The sequence below is a fragment of the Carcharodon carcharias genome, chromosome 3 (genome assembly GCF_017639515.1).
Source record: "Carcharodon carcharias isolate sCarCar2 chromosome 3, sCarCar2.pri, whole genome shotgun sequence".
NCBI lineage: Eukaryota > Metazoa > Chordata > Chondrichthyes > Lamniformes > Lamnidae > Carcharodon > Carcharodon carcharias.
The window spans coordinates 26,908,723-26,929,798 of NC_054469.1; the positions used below are offsets into that span (position 1 = coordinate 26,908,723).

The window sequence follows — 21,076 nt, forward strand, 5'->3', positions numbered from 1 at the left end:
GTCTCTCCAATGTAGAGACTTCTCACTTCTCTCTCTCCCCACCCCCACCCCCCCCCCCCCCCCCCCCCGCCCAACCCACACACATACACCTTAAACCAGCTTATATTTCACCCCTCTCCTTGGATTCATCTAGTTCTGTTGAAGGGTCATGAGGACTCGAAACGTCAACTCTTTTCTTCTCCACCGATGCTGCCAGACCTGCTGAGTTTTTCCAGGTAATTCTGTTTTTGTTTTAGTACTTCCTTTTCCCCCTTTAAGTATACAGCAGTCAATAGAAAGGAAGAGAGGCAGGTGATTTAGAATCTTAGAATGTATCAGTACAGGAGACGACTCTGTCCGTGAAAGAGCTACCCACTTAGCTCTATTGCTTTGCAAATTTTTCCCCTTCAAGTATTTAAACAACTCCTTTTTCAAAGTTATTATTTAATCTGCTTCCACTACTCTTTCAGACAGTGCATCCTAGATTGCTGGTTCTTTCATCTTAAATCTCTGTCCGCTGATTACTGATTTCAGCAGGGAGAGACTGAAACTGAGAGAAGGTGAAAGCATAAGACTGGAGAAGTGAGTAGTGACGAAGAGAAATGAAAGGAGCAATAGAGACTATTTCTTCCCAGTGCAGGGAACTGGACATGAGGTAGCATATGGACTTTTTCAAATGCATAACACAAGCATCATGGAAAACATTTTCCAGGTAGCAACATCAGAGGTTTACATGAACATTGCTTATTCCTAGCTCTTGGGAACCTATGAGTTGAATGTTTCTGTGAGCATTGGGAGTGTGACATTGGGATCTTTTTCAGGTGCTGTCCTGCTTGATGTTGTAGCATGTCTGCCAGCTGAATCTTACTGGAGGCAGCCAATTATTGGGCTACCTCCATGTTCGCTGCCGAATTAGGGATGGCCGGCAGGTTCTGGAGGCAGGAGCTGAGGTGAGCAGGGTCCACTTCAAGGGAAGTCAGTCACCCTCACTGTGAGTGGCAGGCAGGGAAAATCAGAATCAGGGGGAGTGGCTGAGACCCCCGTGATTATTGGGAGACATCTGTCTGCAAGAATTCCACACTTAAAATGACATTAAAAGGCTATCTCTGGAAAGACAGCAGCCTTATCGTTTTCTGCCTGTATCATTTAAATCCTTCATTTGTAATTCAGTCTACCCCCCCCCCCATCCGACTGCATGTGCAGCCACCTCCTTTTACTTGCCTGTGTGTGTGTGTGTATATATGTGTGTGTGTATGTGTGTGTGGGGGGTGGGTGGGACACAGCGGGGAGGCTATGCGACACTGGTAAAATTACTCTGTTCCTTCAATTAGCGCTGTCAAGTGACTCCTTAATTGCGTCCATTGCATTCCCGTTGCTGCGGGGCTGGTCATGTCCACGGAACCACCAGAGAAATCGAGGTGGTGGCGGCAACATGTCAGCCAACCGGCACGTCGTCCTCCGCCCTGAATTTGCTGCCTACCTGCCTCTAAAGCCGCCTCTGGCACTCTAGGAAAATCCACCCCTCAGGGGCAACAATGACTTTGTTCATTCTCCCTTGAATGTTTATATTTGAAAACTTGTCCTGACTACATTTATAAAAAAATTAGATAGAAAGGCCCTTCAGCAGGTGGGCAAGAAAAATAAGAGAAATTGGTTTGTAAAGAAAGGCTGAAACTTTTGGAAGTATCTGATTTTAATACATGGCTCGTTTTAACTTAATCTTAAAAAAAAATCCCCTTGGCCACTTAAGGTTTTTATATATTTTTTTATTTCCCCTTCTTTTCTCTGCCAACTCTCTTCTCTTGAATCATTGCTGGGTTACAAGTCCATAGGGTGCAATTTCCTCCTTCATGCCTCATACAAGTGGACATTCTGCAGAACTGACCGCAGACTGTAATTGTTAGCAGGCAATTTAATCACATTGCTTTGAAACCACAATTTGGTCATCATTCTGCACCCTGCACTTTCAGTACGGTTACCTGGATAGAGATCACTCTGGTTAATTTCCCCTCTTCTGTCCTGGAAGACGGGGGGAGGAGGCTATAAGACTAATTATTTGTGCTCCCACGCCCTCGCTGACTGAGATCAGCTAATTAAGTACAGACCAAGAATCGAGGCTGGGAAATGTCCTTGCCAGTATGTCTCAGCTACTCATTGCTTTAGCCAGCTGAGCATTAGCAGAACTTCTTGAGGTCTCACTTAAAACTGAAAAATGTTTTTTTTATCAAATACATAATACTGATGCATTATTAGGAGACATTCGACTTGTCGATGACCTTTATTGCTCAATGAAAGGCAATACTTCATCTAGGCGTGATCTCCCTCAGTCCCACGGGCAAGAGCTAACAACAGATGAAGTTATCTTGCACTGTCAGTTGTTTTTCCAGTCTGCTGATTGCACATGGCCTAGCTTGCCCTGTTGGTTGCATAAGCACTTAATGTATTCCTAATGGATTTCCTGAAATTCAAAATTGTTTATTTGCCACTTCTAAAAAAAATTATCAGTTGATAATGACCTACCACCACAGTCGGTTCTGAAGACTGCATCTGTTTGGGTTCCTCATGTTGCAGGTGTAGATGCTTGTGACATCTGCAAAGACACAGGCTTCTGATTTTCTGGTCAGCACCTATTAGTGATGATATTCTATTCAATTAGTAGGATAAACGTTTCTCCTTCTCTCACTTACTGCTGGCTGTAAAAAGCCTGTATCAAATGGATCAGGTGCAGTCTCAATCCAGCGTGTGGTGTGTGCAAGTACAAAGCATAAAACTGTCCAATCTTGAGCACTAATTGGCAATCACAGAGAGGGCAATTGGTATGGGAGACAAAAACATTACTATGGTTCAGAAGGGCTGTCCTTCTGAGGCTGGTGTCAAGGCACATAGTTGGCTAGTAATTTATCAGGAGCCACTGAATAACACATAGTCATGGCATTGCTCGAGTTAACTGGCCAATTCTTTCTGGCAAGCCATGATAGAGAAAGTACCTATTCTGGCCATGTTTCGCAAGCAGATGTCTATTGTCACTAAATCATACACCAGTGTTCCCTATAACAACAGCTGCACCACTTGGTTACATTTCAAGTCTACAAATGCCATGTGCATCACTCATGAATGTTTTTATATCGACTGCTGAAGCAAACAACAACCAATAAACCAAAGCATCCAGGCATTTCAGAGTTTGGTAAATAAAAGGGTTGTTCAAAAAATTCGTTCCTATGTTTTAGGGTCAAAAGAAGTGGACAGTAAAGTGAAGCAAAACTGCCTTGTCAGGTCACTGTGCCCACGCACTAGTGAAAGTCTGGTGAGCTCATCTGCCTTTAAATGATTCATCAGTCAAGACAGACTGAACAAGCTCCGCTCCTCTGCCACTCGGCAAAAGGTTTTTCTCTTTCAGTTCCTCAAGAAGGTTGCTGATCCCTCTCCATTTCTTGACCACTCGACGTTCCCTCTGCCTGCTGATCCTTATTTGTTGTCTGAGGTAGTCCACTTCATCTTGCAATTGGAATACCTTCCTCTTGGCCACGACAGGATTAGCCAAACAATAGCTGTGCTCTTGGAAAACTTCTGTGCTGCTGGTGGTGCAAGTACTAGTGCTGGTGCTAGTGCTAGTAGTACTAGTACTAGTGCTAGTGCTAGACTTGGATGGGTCCTGCTGGTTACTGATACCCGCAGAGGTCAGAGGGGTTTTCCTGGATACTAATTTCTGTAAAAAAAAACATACACACAAACAAATTTAGTGTTTGACATCTAGATGTTAGAAGGCTATTCAATAGAGTGAGGTCAGCTGCAGTCAAGTTCAATCCCATGCTTATCCTGTAAGTGCACTTATAGGCACTTTATGGACAGTGTTAAGCAAGGAGGAGCCTCAGCTGATTGTCCCCTCTCCACCAAGGTGTACTGAGGATGATTTTAGTGCCCTGACTGTTAAGTCAAGGCCATGGCTCAGATCTTGGCAATTAAAGGCAATTCCTCATTGAAGGGTACCTCCAATTTTGAAGGGTGCTGGTGTCTCTGTTTGAGATTAGCCTTAATCCCCTACCCCGTAAACATCATCTCTTTCCCCTTTCATACCCCAATCATGTCCAGATACTGGCCCATGTGAAGAATGTGTCTTGCTTCCCAATTTTAGTCATGGTGTGGCAGGCTGGGAAGCACAGGGGTGACAGGGAGTGGAGAGAAGGCAGGGGGGTGGGGGGGGGCACAGGGAGGTAGAGTAGGGTGCAACAGGGAGGCAGGAGGGTGACAGGGAGGCAGAGAGACAAGGGGGGGGGCAATGGAGGTGGGGGGAAAGTGTAACAGGTGGGTGGAGAGAAGTGGGGGCAACTGGGAGGCAAAGAGGAGGGCAACAGAGAGGCAGAGAGAAGGGAGAAAAATAGGGAGGCAGGGGTGACAGAGGTGGAGGGATGGGGACACAAATGGAGGGAGAGGGGGTGTGACAGGGAGGCAGAGAACGGCAAGGTGGAGGGGCAGCGAAAGGGAGGTGGGGGTATAAATAAACATTGTGCAATTGGCAAAATAGATCTAAGGGAAAAACTATCAATCAAGCAATGTTTCATTCTGTTCACCTGTTTCAATAGACCAGTGATATCTGGGCTCCCAGCCAAGCCTCATTAAGCATTATATACAAAATAAAGAGGTGTCAAGTACCTGTAGTTTTTGCTAATGATACTTTAAAGGGCTGGCTGATTGACACTTTTATAGGTTTATAATAACAGGTTTTTAAGAAAATTATGAATGGCTTTTTTAAAGCTTTTCCACACATGCCATTGTTACTATAGGGTTCACTGAATCTATACAGAGTGTATACAGGGTGAGTGAACATTTAGTGCCATGAGTTATTATGGAGGGTATGAGGGGCCATTGGGGGTGGGTGAAGGGGCATGAGTTAGCATGGGTGGTATGGATAAGACCTTTTGAAATTATCGTTCAAAAGGTTTCCTCATTGCAGACTATGGTTCATGAATCCCCCCTGGGGGGCCATGAACCACAAGTCCTTGAAAAGCTGGTCCGAATCTATGAAAATTGTCAAGTGCTAGGAGATGCTTATCCCCATAGTGGAGCCAACCAGTTTAGGAGTGCAGAGTGTGGGCTCACTGCCCACAACCTTCTACCACACTAGCAAAAATTAGGGGGGGGTGCCGACTCCACAAAAATCCAGCCCAATAGAACTCCGGGCTGAGTAAATTGAGTCTATGTTCTCTGAAGTTTAGAAGAACGAGAGGTGATCTCATCGAGTCATACAAGATTCTGAAAGGGCTTGAAAGGGTAGAAACTGAGAGGTTGTTTCTCCTGGCTGGGGAATCTAGAATACTGGACAGTCTCAGGATAAAGGGCCGATCATTTAGGACTGAAATAAGGAGAAATGTCTTCGTCCAAAGAGTTGTGAATCTTTGGAATTTTCTACCCCAGAGGATTGTGGATGCCTCTTCATTGAATATATTTAAGGCTGAGATAGACAGATTTTTGGTGGTCTCTCAGGGAATCATGTGATATGGGAGCAGGCAGGGAAGTGAAGATTAACCATGCTCATATTGGTTGGTGGGACAGGATCGATGGGCTGAACGATCTTCTCCTGCTCCTATTTCTTATGTTAACGACTACCCCATGATTTTTACAGCTTAGCGCCAGCAAGATCCTGGCCTTACGTTTTGCATATGTGGCGGAAAGTCGAATATTGTAGGGACAGCATCTTCTCGGAGGCGCCTGGTTTGTCCTGTCCGGTCAAAGCACGTCTGCTCAAAATGTTTTGAACAAAGGAAGGTGTGTTTGCTCGGCTTGAAGTTTTCACGTCGAACAAGCCGTATCCACTCCGTCCGCCTCCGAGGGTTAGAGGGAAACCTTAAAAAAAAATGGAAAACAAGTTACCTTTCTCTGATCTGTGGATCTGTAATTTATAAATATTCTAAAAGTATAATCCCTTCAAAATTATGAGGGTTTTTGACACTAGTAAAAATGGAAAAACTGTTTCTGCTTGTGGGAGGGTCAGCAAGCAGACAGCACATGTTTAAAGTAAGTAGCAAAGAAAAAGAGCGGAAATTAGGAGATTTGTTTACAAAAAAGACAGAGAAAGTTGCTGTCTGGAATACACTGGAAGTCTTATAGAAGCAGATTCAATGGTAAAATTCAAAAGGTGTAATGGATATATGCTTGAAGAGGAAAAACTTGCAAGGCCAGGGTGAAAGAGGTGGAGCGGAACTAACTGGATAGCTCTTTCAAAGAATTGTTTGGTAGTACAAAACTTGAATATTGCTGAAAGGAGAGACATCTTGGCAAAGCTTTTAATCTTTCACTTATCTAATATGGAACTATTCCCTTCTCCAGCCTGCTTAGAATTTCAACTTAATGCACCTTATTCCTCTTTTCAACTTCTATAATGCTGGTGCCCATCTTCCTGCAAATTTAGTTTAAATCCTCCCCAACCACATTAGTATCCCCATGAGGATGTTGGTCTCAGTCCTGTTAAGGTGCAAGCCGCATCTTTTGAATAGTTGCTTTCTGCTGCCAGAACTGGTTCCAATGCCCCAAGGAGTGCTCCCTCCAGCGTCATGCTTCAAGCCACACATTGATCCTCACTATCTTCCTATTCCTACTCTCACTAGCACATGGGAGTAATCCAGAAGCTCTACTTATTAACTTCCTCCCTAGCTCCTGAAAATCTGACCGGGGGACCTTGATGCCCGTCCCTCCTATATCGTTGGTACCAAGGTGGTTGACAACTTCTGACTCACTCCCACCGCCCCCCTGCAGAATATTCTGTGCCCTCTCTGTGATATCCTTTACCCTGCCACAGGGTGACAACACATCAAGTGGGACTCACGATCATTGTATGATAAAGTTTAGGTTGGCTATAGAGAAGGACAAGGAGCAATCCTGAATAAGAACAATTAATTGGGGGAAAGCCAACTTCAATGGGGTAAGAATGGATCTGGCCCAGAAAACTTGGAATCAAAGGTTAGTAGGCAAAACTGTAACTGAAGCTAAACTGAACTAAAGCTGCCTTTAAAGGAGAGATAGTTCAAGTACAGTCAAGGTATAGTCCCATGAAGTGGAAAGGTGGGACAAACAAATCAGGTCCCCCTGGGTGACGAAAGAGATAGAGATTAAGATGAAGCTGAATATATGTGTTTCCGACAGATGTCAGATGGATAACAAAATATAGAAGGTTCAGAGGGGAACTGAAAAAGCAAATAAGAGAAGCAAAGAAATAGTATGAGTAGAGTTTAGCAGTTAACATAAAATGGAATCCAAAAGTCTTCTATTAGCATATTTATAGTAAAAGGGTGGTACGAGGAGGAGTGGGGGCAATTCGGGACCAAAAAGGATATTTCCACATGGAGTCGGGTGCATAGTTCAGGTACTAAATGAATATTTTGCAACTGTCTTTACCAAGGAAGAAGATGCTGGCTATCTCATGGTGAAAGAGGAGGTAATTCAAACACTTAGAATGGTTTAAAATTGATAAGGAGGAGGCATTGGATAACTTGTCTGCGCTTAAAGTTGATAAGGCACCAAGACCAGACGAGATACATCCAATGGTAATGAGGCATAGAATACAAGAACAGGGAGGTTATGCTGGAACTGTATAAAATGCTGGCTAGGCCACAACTGGAGTACTGTGTGCAGTTCTGATCACCACATTATAGGAAGTATGTGATTGCACTGGAATGGACAGGGTGCAGAGGAGATTTACCAGGATGCTGCTTCGGCTATGAGAAAAGATTGGATAGGGTGGGGTTGTTTTACTTGGAGCAGCGAAGGTTGAAAGGGGACCTGATGGAGGTTTTTAAGACTACAAGGGGCATAGGTAGGGTGGATAGTAAGACGCTTTTTCCATTAGTAGAGGGGTCAATAGCTAGGGGCCATAGATTTAAGGTAAGAGGTAGAAGGCTAGGAGGGGAGTTGAGGAGAAATATTTTCAACCAGAGGGTGGTAGGAGTCTGGAACTCACTGCTTGAAAGGGTGGTTGAGTCAGAAACTCTTGTAACATTTAAGAAGATTTAGATATTCACTTGCCTTGCCATAGCCTCCAGGGTTATGGGCCAAGCGCTGGAAAATGGGATTGGTGTAGTCAGATCTTTGTTGACCAGTGCGGACACAATGGGCCGAATGGCCTCCTTCTGTGCTGTAAACGTCTATGAAAGTGAGAGCGGAAATTGTAGAGGCATTGGCCATTATTTTCCAATCTTCCTCAAACTCAGGGTGGTGCCAGAAGACTGGAGAACTACAAATGTTATAAGCTTGTTCATAGCACAGTGTAAAGATAAGCACAGCAACTGCAGACCAGTCAGTTTAATCTTGGTGGTGGAAAAGCTTTTAGAAACTATAATTCGAGACAAAATTAAGAGTCAATTGGGAAAATGCAAGTTAATTAAGGAAAGCCAGCAATGGATTTGTTATGGTGTTTAACTGCCTTTGCTTGAGTTTTTAACGATGAGGTAACAGAGAGGGTTGGTGAGGGTAATGCTGTTGATGTGTTGTACAACAGACTTGTGAGCAAAGTTAGAGCTTATGGAATAAAAGGGGCAGTAGCTACATGGATGTGAAATTGGATAAGTGACAGGAAACAGAGTAGTGGTGAACAGTTGCATTTCAGACAGAGAGTTCCCCAGGGTTGGTATTTGGACCCCTTCTCTTCCAGATATATATTAGTGACCTAGATGAAAGCAAATGACCTAGGCCTTGGTGTACGGGGCACAATTTCAAAATTTGCAGATGATATGACACTGGGAAGTATTGTGATGCGAGGATGACATTCTAAAACTGCAAAAAACTTAGATGGGTTGTTGGAATGGGCCTACAAAAGGCAGATGAAATTAATTTTTTTTTAAAGTTCGTTCATGGGATGTGGGTGTCGTTGGCTGGGCCAGCAATTATTGCCCATCCCTAATTCAGAGGGCATTTGATAGTCAACCACATTGCTATGGGTCTGGAGACACAAGTAGGCCAGACCAGGTAAGGATGGCAGGTTTCCTTCCCTAAAGTACATTAGTGAATGAGATGGGTTTTTACAACAATCGACAATGGTTTCATGGTCATCATCAGACTTTTAATTCCAGATTTTTATTGATTTCAACTTCCACGATCTGCCATAGTGGGACTTGAACCCGGGTCCGCAGAGCATTACCCTGGGTCTCGGGGCCCCTCAATGTGGCCCTGAGAGCCAGTTTTCAAAATGCCTGTCAAACAGATAAGTTGGAATGGAAGATTCTGGAAGCAGCTGTGAGGGTGTGGAGCAAGGCGGCATGGCAGTGAGCTCACTGCTGTGTGTGAGAGTGAGAGTTTATGTGTGCGGTGGGGGGGTGGTGTGGGATGGGAAGTGAGAAAGTGTGTGTGGGGAGGTGGTGTGAGAGAGTGTGTGTTGGGGGGGGAGAGAGAGAGAGAGAAAGTGTGTGTATGTGTGCGGAGGAGTGAGACAGAGAGAGTATGTGTGTGGAAGAGTGAGAGAGAGTGAGTGTGCGTGCGTTTGGGGGGTTAGTGAGAGAGTGAGTGTGTATGTGTGTGTGGGGGAGTGAGAGAGAGTGAGTTTGTGTGTGTGTATGGGGAGAGTGAGTGTGTGGAAGTGAGAAAGAGAGTGAGTTTGTGTCTGCACTGGAGTGCTGCTTTGGGCTGCACTGAGTGCTTCTTTTGGAGTTTGGCAAGAGAGGGACTTTTAAGGGTTAATATCTATCTCATGGGAATGCAACAAGAGCCAAGTCCATGGCACTATGAGTGGCTCAGCCGCACAGAGAAGGGGAAAAAAGAGTGGGAGAGCAATAGTAATAGGGGATTCAGAGGAGGTTCACTAGATTGATTCCAGGGATGTGGAACTTGTCTTATGAGGAGAGATTGAGCAGTTTAGGCCTATACGCGCTAGAGTTTAGAAGGATGAGAGGTGATCTAATTGAGGTATATAAAATGCTAAAGGGGATAGACAAAGTAGACGTGGAGCGGATGTTTCCCCTTCTGGGGCATTCTAGAATGAGAGGCCATAGTTTCAGGCTAAGGGGTGGTAGATTTAAATCAGAGATGAGGAGGAATTACTTTTCTCAAAGGGTTGTGAATCTGTGGAATTCACTACCTCAGAGTGCAGTGGATGTCAGGATGCTGAATAAATTTAAGGAGGAGATAGACAGATTTTTAATTAGTAATGGGTTGAAAGGTTATGGGGATACGGCGGGAAATTGGAGTTGAGGCCAAAATGAGATCAGCCATGATCGTAATGAATGGCGGGGCAGGCTCGAGGGGCTGTATTGCCTACTCCTGCTCCTAGTTCTTATGTTCTTATAACCTATTCCTGCTCCTATTTTCTATGTTTCTATGTGTGTGGGATTGAGACAGAGAGAGTGAGTGAGTGTGTGGGGGAGTGAGAGAGATTGTGTGACAGAGGGAGATAGAGTGTGATTGTGTGTGTCTGGGAGTAAGAGAGAGAATGAGCGTGTGTAGGAGTGAGAGAGAGAGAGTGTGTCTGAGAGGGAGAGAGAGTGTGTGTGGGAATGAGAGAGAGAGTGAGTGTGTATGGGAGAGAGAGTGGGTGCGTGTGTTTTTCTGTAGGAGAGAGAGTGAATGTGTGTGAGATGGATAGACAGAGAGAGAGTGTTGGGGGAGAGTGTGTAGGGAAGAGTGAGTGAGTATGTGGGGGGAGTGCGTGAGAGAGTGAGTGTGTGGTATGGGGGAGAGAGAGAGAGAGTGAGTGTGTGTGTGGGGGGGAGAGAGAGAGAGTGAATATGTACCTTGGGGGTGTGAGAGAGAGAGAGTGAGTGTGTGTGAGGGGGAGAAAGAGTATGTGTGTGTGTGTATCTGGGAGTAAGAGAGAGAATGAGTGTGTGTGTATATAGGATTGAGAGAGAGAGTGTGTGTCTGAGAGGGAGAGAGAGTGAGTGAGTGTGGGAGTGAGCGAGAGAGTGAGTGTGTGTGTGAGTGAGAGAGAGGGAGTGCGTGTGTTTCTCTGTAGGAGAGAAAGTGAATGTGTATGAGATGGAGAGACACAGAAAGTGTGTGGGGGGAGAGAGTGTGTGGGGAAGAGTGAGTGAGTGTGGGGGAGGTGCATGAGAGAGTGAGTGTATGGGAGAGAGAGAGTGGGTCCGTGTGTTTCTCTGTAGAAGAGAGAGTGAATGTGTGTGAGATGGATAGACAGAGAGTGTGGAGGGAGAGAGGTGTGTGGGGAAGAGTGAGTGAGTGTGTAAGGGGAGTGCGTGAGAGAGTGAGTGTATGAAGGAGTGAGAGAGTGAGTGTGTGTGTGGGGGGAGGGAGAGAGAGAGAGAGTGAATATGTACTTGGGGGGGTGTGAGAGAGAGTTAGTGTGTGTGGGGTGAGAGAGGGAAAGAGAGTGAGAGAGTTTGTGGGGGAGAGTGTGTGTGTATATTGGGGGAGTGAGTGTGTGTGAGTGAGTATGTGTGGGAGTGAGAGAGTGTGACTATGTGTGTGGGAGTGAGAGACTGAATGTGTAACTTCATGTGCAGCAGGAGTGTGTGTGTGTGTGTGTGTGGAACTGTGTGTGCAGGCGTGAGATGGTGAGTGATGGCAGTGCGTGCGGGAGACTGAGTGGGTGAGTGAGAGAGGGAGTGAGTGTGTGTGAGGGAGATAGATTGTGAGTGTATGTGTCTGGGAGTAAGAGAGAGGAGTGAGAGAGAATGTGTCTGAGAGGGAGAGTGAGTGAGTGAGTGTGGGAGTGAGCGAGAGAGTGAGTGTGTGTGCGAGTGAGAGAGAGGGAGTGCGTGTGTTTCTCTGTAGGAGAGAAAGTGAATGTGTATGAGATGGAGAGACACAGAAAGTGTGTGTGGGGAGAGAGTGTGTGGGGAAGAGTGAGTGAGTGTGGGGGAGGTGCATGAGAGAGTGAGTGTATGGGGAAGTGAGAGAGAGAGTGAGTGTGTATGTGGGGGGGTGGTGAGAGAGAAAGAAAGTGTGTGGGGGGAAAGAGTGTGTTTGTGCATATGGGGGAGTGAGAATGTGTGAGAGTGAGAGACAGTATGACTGTGTGGGAGTGAGAGACTGAATGTGTGACTTTGTGCAGGAGTCAGAGTATCTAAGTGTGTGGGACTGGGTGCAGGAGTGAAAGGGTGAGTAATGGCTGTGCATATGGGAGACTGAGAGGGTGAGTGAGTGATTCTGCATGTGGGAGGTTGAGTGAGTGAGTGACTGTGCATGTGGGACATTGAGAGAGTGAGGGAGTGACTGCATGTGGGAGAGTGTGAGTGACTGTGCATGTGGGACATTGAGAGTGAGTGAGTGACTGCGTGTGGAAGATTGAGAGTGAGTGAGTGACTATGCATGTGGGACATTGAGAGTGAGTGAGTGACTGCATGTGGGACATTGAGAGTGAGTGAGTGACTGCGTGTGGAAGATTGAGAGTGAGTGAGTGACTATGCATGTGGGACATTGAGAGACTGAGGGACTGACTGCGTGTGGGAGATTGAGAGTGAGTGAGTGACTGCATGTGGGACATTGAGAGAGTGAGGGACTGACTGCGTGTGGAAGATTGAGAGTGAGTGACTGTGTGTTTGGGGGAGTGAGAGAGAGAGGGAGAGAGAAAATGATTCTGTTTGCCTTACTTCCAGTCTCAGGTTTCTCATTACCCTCACCATCACACACCAACACATGCACACTAGGAGTGAGCCTGGGATACATGTACTCGGACTCACACTCTGGTCATTTTCATGAATTACTTTTTTTTTAAAAAAAATGTAACGCCATGACATTGCTTTATTTTTGCTCAGCAACTGTTTCTTTCTTAATATCTCAACTTTTTTTTGAAATTCGGTTTAAAGTTGATCTAAACCTTGTCTTTCCAAAATTAGCTCATCGGCCCCTTGAGGGAGAAAAAATGTAGCCCCCCCCCCCTAGTGAAAAGGTAGGACAAGCCTGTTGTGTGAATACAAGTTGTTCCTCTAACTGTACAAATGCACGTCTGCTCTACAATTGCATTTCTTTGCTATAGCGATATAAATGGGTTGCTGAGATGTGAATTTCGTGGCTATAGCTAGATAAATGTAAGTCATTGCGGTTGCTATATAAATACAAGTTGTTGCTATAGACAAGAGCTCAAGCAACAAGACGAACTTGAAGCCCCCGTGATGGACCTCAGTGACCGGGACCGGGGGCGGGGCCCGAGGGGGGGGGGGAGGGGGGAGACAAGGAGGGGGCGGGGCCCGAGTGAAAGACAGGGGGCGGGGCTTGAAGGGGAGACAGGGGGCGGGGCCGGGGGGAGAGACAGGGGGCGGAAGGGGAAGGGATGGGGCGGGGCCCGATGGGCGAGACATTGAAGGGGGCGGGGCCCGAGAGAGGAGACGGTGGGGGGGCGGGACCCGAGAATCGGAAGGGACGCGGGGGGGAGGCGGAGCGAGAGGAGCCGGGCTGGGCGTAGCGAGAAGGCCGGGGCGGGGCCAAGGAGACCACCCGGCTCACCTTCCGGCCTGCCGGGCGCCTACCGGAAATGATCCCGCTGTTGAACGGGCACGCGCCGGGGTCCGCACTTCCGGCCGCACCTCCCTTCCCTTCCCCTCCCCCCACCCACCCACCTACCTCCACCTCCCCCCATATTGGGAAGAGAGAAAAAAATTAATATGCCGCATTCGGCAGGCCAGCGGCAGACTTCAATCCCCCTGACCGCAGGTAGGCGCCGCACGATGGGGAAAGAGGATTGGAGATTGGGCGGCAATTCGCACGATATTAAACTCTCTGCGAATAAGAAGAACGGGAGGTGGGGGAAAGAAATAAGAAAAATAACGGCCAGCTCTCTCTCTCTGCCCCCCCCCCCCCCCTTAAAAGCCCTTAGGCCGCAGCGGCGGGAGCCATGGGAACGGCCACCGCTGCTCGAGTTAAACAGGCCGCAGGCCCGGCTTAACCTTCAGTGGGGAACAAGCTCACCCTCCTCCTCCCTCAGTAACCCAGGGTTATTAAACCGAGATGCCACGTTTCTGGTTCACTCTTCACCTACCTGTGGAAGCTGGTGTTGGTGTTTTTCCTGTACACCGCTGTACATCCGTAGGCCGCGCAGCTGGTTGGCATTTTATTGATATATATTTTCAAATACCCTCCACTTTTTTTTCCTTCACCCCCCACCTTTCCCCCCCCCCACCCTCCCTCCCTCCCACCCACCCCCCCCCCGCCACCCCCGGCCCGCAAAAAAAAAAGTAATGGTAAAATATGATTAATTCCTAGGGCCGTCCGAGCTCTTTCCCTTCCCCCCACCCCCCCCCACTCCTTTACTAAGATGGCAGATGTGTGAGTAGTTTGCTCCTGAGGGGCAGGCAGAGAGAGGGAGAGGAAGGTTCACGTATCAACGCGTGGCGTCAAAGGAGGCGTCTTTTCTTCTTACCCTTTCTCTCCCCCCCCCCCCCCCCCCCCCCCGGTCGCCCGCCCCTCGAGTGGGAGGAACTTTAAATATTCATTTATTGTAATACCATTTTAATATCCTTGTCTCCTCCGCTGCGAACAAACAGGCGGGGTAGGGAGGAGAATGAAATTCAATCTGGCGCTAAATTTAAAACTTAATCCCGGAGCTCGTTTCTTGGCATAAAATTTGTGCAGCGATGCGAGCCATCGACGGGCTTTCAAATCGGATCCCTCCTGACCTGCCTTTTGGAATCACTATTTCAAAGGCTAGATTTTGATGTTAGAAAGCCCAAGCTCCTTGCTTTCAGAAACACTTTCAAAATAACTTATTCGTTCATGCCGTGTCATGGTCAGTTCTGTTCATACGTGTTTATGAAACAAATGCAGGAAATGTAATGTTAAAAACTTTCAGAAGATCACTCGATAGTCAGTATAAACCTACAGCACACAAGGAAGCCATTTAACCTCGAGTCTGTGCGGGCCATGTTAGACCAATACTGAATTAATCGCGATGCTTTGCGCTTCAAAATGTTTTGCTACTTTCTCCCTTAAAGCTATACAATGGTCTGCTTCAGCAACCCTTGGCGTAAAATAATTTCTTCCAATCTCACTTTTAAAAATCCCTTAGTGACTCCAATTAATGATACATGTTTGCTTTCTTCTCAACTAGACAAAATAGTCTTTCCATATTAACTTTATCAAGGCCCTGTTGTATGTTAAAAATAAACTATTAAATCTCCACTTGGCCTTCTCTGTTCCTGTAGAAATAGTTCTAGTATCTTGAGTTTTATCATCCTGCTATCATTTTAGTGCTGTACTCTGGACTGAATATTGAATTCAACAACTTTAGGTGGTGAGCTCCCTCCCCCATCCCCACCCCCTTTCTGTTTCCCCCTTCCTTTTTTTTCCAATAAATTATAAAGATTTTCCTTTTCCCACCTATTTCCATTATAAAAAAATACCCCCCACTAGAGTTATACCTTGAGTGCCCTACCATCCATTCTTAATTAGCACATTCGTTTAGATAATATCACCAACTTTAACTTTAACACCTATGTGTTCTATTGTACTATTGTCGTTGACATCTTTTGATGATCTGCTTCTATCACTGCTTGTTTGTCCCTACAACCACACCCCCCCCCACCTCTCTCTCTATCTCTCCGCCCCCCACACACACACACCTTAAACCAGCTTATATTTCAACTCTTTCTTGGACTCGAACTCAAGTTCTGTCGAAGGGTCATGAGGACACGAAACGTCAACTCTTTTCTTCTCCGCCGATGCTGCCAGACCTGCTGAGTTTTTCCAGGTAATTCTGTTTTTGTTTTGGATTTCCAGCATCTGCAGTTTTTTTGTTTTTATCTCTGTGCTGTACTCTGTCTTTTCTATTTGGGGTGCCCAAACATTGTTTCATGTTTTCTAATTGTCCTAACCATTGCTTTGTGCAACCTGATCATCTCTTAAATACTGTGCCCTTTGGCCCTGTTCATCAACCCAAAACATGATTTCCTGTATTGCACTTGCACTTTCAGGAAATGCGTTTACCACCCTAGATACCTCTGATCGTCCGTAACCTTTTAAATAATTTTGAAAAACAACCAAACAAATTGTACAGAGACTGAGAGAAATCTATGATTTGACTCATTTAAATGATCCTGTTGGAAAATTGTGTGCATTACATATGTTGACAATGTAGCCCCTGGCTGAGTCACCACTCTGATAACGTGTCGAGTTCAAGCATAAGTTTGTGCTTTTGGGAGAGGTGGTTGCTATTTAGATAACAACATTAGAAACACAAAAAAATGATATATGTAAGACCATTGTGGTGAAATGTTTACTTTCTTTAAAACTTTACCGTTGGTCATTACAAACTTCATTTTTTGAGAAACAAAATTGGTGGTTGAAATTTTATTTCAAAAAATATTCTGAGCAAATCTATTAATTCATCAACAAATGGTAACAGTAAATTTCACTTCTGGATAATTCTTAATCTCCCAAGTTAGTAAAAATTCTATCCTTTTTCTTCAATTGTTTTTCTTTCTTTCCCTCCCCTCATGTCATCACCTATCCTTTTCCTCATCCTACCTGCCTTGGTCCTGCTTAATGCCATTGCTCATCAAAAATTGATCAATCTATGTTTTGAAATTTTCAATTGACCCAGCCTCAATTGCTCTTTGGCGCAGAATTCCAGATTTCCACTAATATTAGTGTTACTTGCTTTCTGATATCATCCCTGAATGACCCATATGCTAATTTTAAGGCTATGTCCTGTATTCTGGACTCTACCACACCACTGGAAATAGTTTCTCTCCAACTCATTTGACAATTTTTAATGCCTCAATTAGATCACCCTTTTATCCTCTATATCCAAAGAAGTACAAACCTAGTCTATGGAACTTGCCTTCATGATTTCGCCCTTTCAGCTCCATTATCATTCTGGTGAATCTGCACAAGGCCAGGGTATCCATCCTGAGGTGCATTGCCCAAAGCTAAATGTGGTACCCCAGATGGAGGCTAACGGGAGCTTTGCACATCAATAATGTAGCTTCCACCTTTTTGCATCCCAACCCTTTTATTACAAAGGCAATCATTCCATTAGCCTTTTTAATTAGTTTTTGTACCTGCCCACAAACTTTTAGTGATTTATGCAATTGGACCCCTAAAGCTCTCTGCTCATCTACGGTATCTAGCTTCCTACCATTTAGAAAATACTCTGATCTATCTTTCTTGGGTCCAAAGTGGATGACCTCGCCCTTTCCTACATTAAATTTTATCTCCCACAATTTTTCATACTCACTTAATCTTTCTGTGTCCCTTTGCAGCTTTTTGCTCCTATTTACACTTTCTACTATGCCACCCAACTTAAATGCTGTCAGAAAACTTAGACATATGGCTCTCTATTCCTTCATTCAAGACATTTATAAATATAGTGAAGAGCTGAGGCCCAGTACAGAACCCTAAATGTTACTGGGTGGGAGCTATGAAAGTCTTGAGTGTTGTGTTGTTGCACATGCTGCATGTTACTTATGGGAGTGGACAATGTTAATGTTCATTGAATGAAGAGCAAAGGCTCAATTGCTGAATGGAAATGAGGGAAGTGCTGCTGAATTCCGGGGAGCTGGAGCACAATGGTGCTCCGTGTTGTAGCAGGAAGGCAAAAGTTGGAATTCCGCTTGGGGAGCATGGGAAGGACCTGAAATATTGTGGGATGATCTTTGTGACCAGTGACACGGAGGAGAAGTCTGACAGATCAGTGTCCAATGAGCTGATCAAAGAAGGGATCTGGGCACCCTATAGGGGTGAGAGGGCAGGTGGTCTTTTGTGTCAGTTGAGCCAACAGACATGATGGCACCCAGGATTGTGAGAGGGTGGGATGTGGTTAACGTTTCCTGGTTGATTCTCCCCCCCCCGCCCCACCCCCCCCAAATCCTAGCCTTGGCACACTGAGGCAATTTGCTCATCTCAGCTGCTGCCTTGACTGACATCAGCTGAAGCAATCTTACACCTTTGTGATCAGTATTACTCTATTTTATTTGGGGAAGTTCTCAGTTACTATTTTAACTAAAAGTGGGGTGGGGGGCGAACGTACTGACTGGAGCTTAGACATCTTTCTGTAGGGAGAAAAAATTGGAAGAACAAACATACAAATTAGGAGCAGGAATAGGCCATTTGGTTCACCGTTTGATAAGATCATGGCTGATCTGACTGTAGCCTCAATTCTACTTTTCTGTGTCTCACCCTATCTCCATTGACTCCCTTGTTAATCATGAATCTGTCTAACACAGCCTTAAAAATATTCAATGACTCTGCCTGCACTGCTCTTTGGAAAAGAGAATTCCACAGACTGTTGACCCTATGAGAGAAAAAATTTCTCCTCAACTTCCTTTTAAATGGAATCCCCTTATTTTTAAACTGTGTCCCCTAGTTCTAGCCTCGCCCATAAGGGAAACATCCTTTCAGCATCCACCATGTCAAGTCCCCTCAGGATCTTATGTGTTTCAATAAGATCACCTCTCATTCGCCTAAACTCCAGTGGATACAGATGCAACCTGTATAACCTTTCCTCATAAGATAACGCCTTCATCCCGGGCATCAGTGAACCTTTACTGTACTGCTTCTAACGCCATTATATCCTTTCTTAAATAAGACCAAAATCGTACACTATTCCAGATGTGGTCTCAACAAACCCTGTATAACTTGGCAAAACTTCCCTACTTTTATATTCCATTCCCCTTGCAATAAATAACAACATTCCATTTGCCTTCCTAATCACTTGCTGTACCTGCATATTAACTTTTGAATCATGTATAAGGACACTCAGATTCCTCTGCACCACAGCGTTCTGCAATCTCTCTCTATTTAAATAATATGCTGCTTTTCTATACTTCCTGCCAAAGTGGACAAGTTCACATTTTCCCACATTATACTCCATCTGCCAAGTTTTTGTCCACTCACTTAATCTATCTATATCACTTTGTTGACAACTTATCTCCTCTTCACAACTTACTGCCCCACCTAGCAGCAAATTTAGCAACCATACGTTCTGTCCCTTCAACCAAGCCATTGATATAATTGTAAATAGTTGAGGCCCAGCACTGATCCCAGTGGCACTCCACTGGTTACATCTTGCCAACCTGAAAATGAGCCACTTATCCCTACTCTTTGCTTCCTGTTAGCTAACCAATCCTCTGCTTACACCATGAGCTCTTATTATGTGTGATAACTTTTGATGTGGCCCTTGTCAAATGCCTTTTGTAAATCCAAAGTCCACTGCTACAACCTCCTTAATAGTAGATTCTAGCATTTTCACTATGACAGGCTAACTCGTCTGTCTCCCTCCTAATTTAGTTAGGAAGAATAGTTAAACAGTTTTCTCTTTGTGGTTGAATTATGAGAAGAATGGGTAGAACTCAAAGGATAACATGCCAGAGGAGGAGGAGAAGAGACAACAACAACTTGTATTTGATGGTGTGCTGGTGGCATAGTGATAATGTCACTGGACTAGTAATCCAGAGACCCAGGCTAATGCTCTGGTGAGGTGGATCCAAATCCCACCATGGCAGTTCACGGAATTTAAATTCAAATAATTAATAAATGTGGAATATAAAACTAATCTCAGTAATGGTGACCATGCCAACTATTGTTAATTGTTGTAAAAACCCATCTGGTTCATCAATATTCTTCAAGTGAGGAAATCTGCCATCCTTACCTGGTCTGGCCTACATGTGGCTCCAGACCCACAGCAATGTGGTTGACCCTTAACTGCCCTCTGATAGAGAGCCACTCAGTTCAAGGGCAATTGGGGATGGGCAACAAATGCTGGCCTTGCCAGTAATGACCCCATCCCATGAAAGAAGAAAGGAAAAAAAATTATATGGTGCCTTTAACGAATAAGTTCTCAAGCCTTTCCACAGGAAATATAACATCTGTAAAAAAAAAAAAATCAACATCTTTGGGCATACCGAATCAAACTCTGTAATACATTTGCGAGGTTTTTGTGGTTGCTCAGTGAGCTATATCTAAGTTCAACATGCTAGACGGTTATCCTTCCCGTTTTCATGGGAAGCTTTAATTTGAGCTAAATCTGGCTATGGTTACCTGGATGGTCAGCTGGAAAACTGCAGTAACTTGACAAAATTTCTAAACTTTTAAAAAAAATAAGTTCAACACTGCAGTTCCCTGACTGGCCTGTGGTATTGCTGTTAGCAGGTTTAGTTTAGAGCAAGGCTAGAGACATTGTAAATCACTTCTTAAAAAGAGCTATCTTGTAATTGTGGCCAAAATAGCACATAAAACTGGGACGAAAATGCAGGTCTTACAATTCATTCTGCGAAGCATTTTGAAAAGTTTCGATGACATGAGAAGATGCTATGCATATGTATTTTCTTTGCATACTCATGAATTGGAGATGTGGAATTTTTTTTGAGAACTGTAATGCATTGGTCTTCTGATCATCATGGTCTACTGTCAGTGAAAACAATTGTAAGCCTAATACAACAGTTGATGTATTTGACAGGTCTTAGCTGCACAGAGCCTTCTTGATTCTTCCTGACACGTTTATTGTAGCGCTGCTGATATTAATATACAAAATGTAGTGTTAACATGATTAGCTTGTTCCAGTTTAATATTGAACTTATCAGATGAGTAAAAATATTGAAACCCATCTCTTTGAGGTTGGCTGCAATCCAGCAAAGGTTTCCAAAGTGGCCGTAATGAATGACAGTCTGATAGAAACACCAATTGAAGCCTCTATTGTTCACACCTCCTCTCTCCAGTGAGGCTGAACTAGCAGGGAACACATATTTCTATTTATCTTGGAAACAAATTATTTGATCCATAAGAACCATTTTCTTTAAGTCAGTTTTTACTGACAAAAACCCCACTTTTTCAGTTTCAGTCATTTTTTAGGATCACAAACTGGGAGTAAGTCACGGAGGGTGGGTGGTGAGGAGTGGGAAAGTGGAGCCCAAAAATTCCTGGGCAAATTCAGAGAAAATTAAATATGATTTTCTTTTGAACAACACTACTGATCCTCGAAAAAAGACAAACAAGATGGAATTAAGCTAAATGACAGCCACAAGTATTTACATGTTTTATGGGCATTTTATCTGTCCATCAGCGGTTCCCACTGTAAATGTAAGTTTTCATGAAAATCAGATAAGTTATTTTATTGGTAAGATACATTTATAGAATCCACAGATGAACTGTACACTGCAAAATACTAACTGCTAAAGCATTTAAAGTAGCACATCACCACCTTAGTATTGTGAAGCACAAATAATTT

The 21,076-nt window shown here is 44.6% G+C and overlaps 2 protein-coding genes across 3 annotated transcripts in view; one reads left to right on the plus strand and one right to left on the minus strand.

Annotated features, from left to right (window-relative positions):
• Window positions 1-1,729: 1,729 nt before the first annotated feature.
• LOC121275846 (THAP domain-containing protein 2-like) lies at window positions 1,730-14,009 on the minus strand. The gene is made up of 3 exons (XM_041183562.1): window positions 13,895-14,009; window positions 5,628-5,820; window positions 1,730-3,685 (listed from the first exon to the last, which is right to left on the minus strand). The coding sequence occupies exons 1-3, from the start codon at window positions 13,963-13,965 to the stop codon at window positions 3,290-3,292; spliced, it is 660 nt and encodes a 219-aa protein (XP_041039496.1). The 5' UTR covers window positions 13,966-14,009; the 3' UTR covers window positions 1,730-3,289.
• The window catches only part of galnt11 (UDP-N-acetyl-alpha-D-galactosamine:polypeptide N-acetylgalactosaminyltransferase 11 (GalNAc-T11)), a 199,747-nt gene continuing 192,154 nt past the window's right edge, over window positions 13,484-21,076 (plus strand). For both annotated transcript variants that reach the window (XM_041183552.1, XM_041183560.1), the window contains exon 1: window positions 13,484-13,569. The gene's annotated coding sequence lies outside the window, so the exon portion shown is untranslated. The remainder of the gene's footprint in view (window positions 13,570-21,076) is intronic.

Bases quoted from the DNA above. Each gene is read 5' to 3' on its own strand.
- LOC121275846 (XM_041183562.1), bottom strand. From the start codon at position 13,965: ATGCCAACCAGCTGCGCGGCCTACGGATGTACAGCGGTGTACAGGAAA. The intron at 5,821-13,894 runs GTAGGTGAAGAG...TTTTTTTTTAAG, and splicing joins ACCAACACCAGCTTCCACAG to GTTTCCCTCTAACCCTCGGA. The intron at 3,686-5,627 runs GTAAGGCCAGGA...TTTTTTTTACAG, and splicing joins TTCCGCCACATATGCAAAAC to AAATTAGTATCCAGGAAAAC.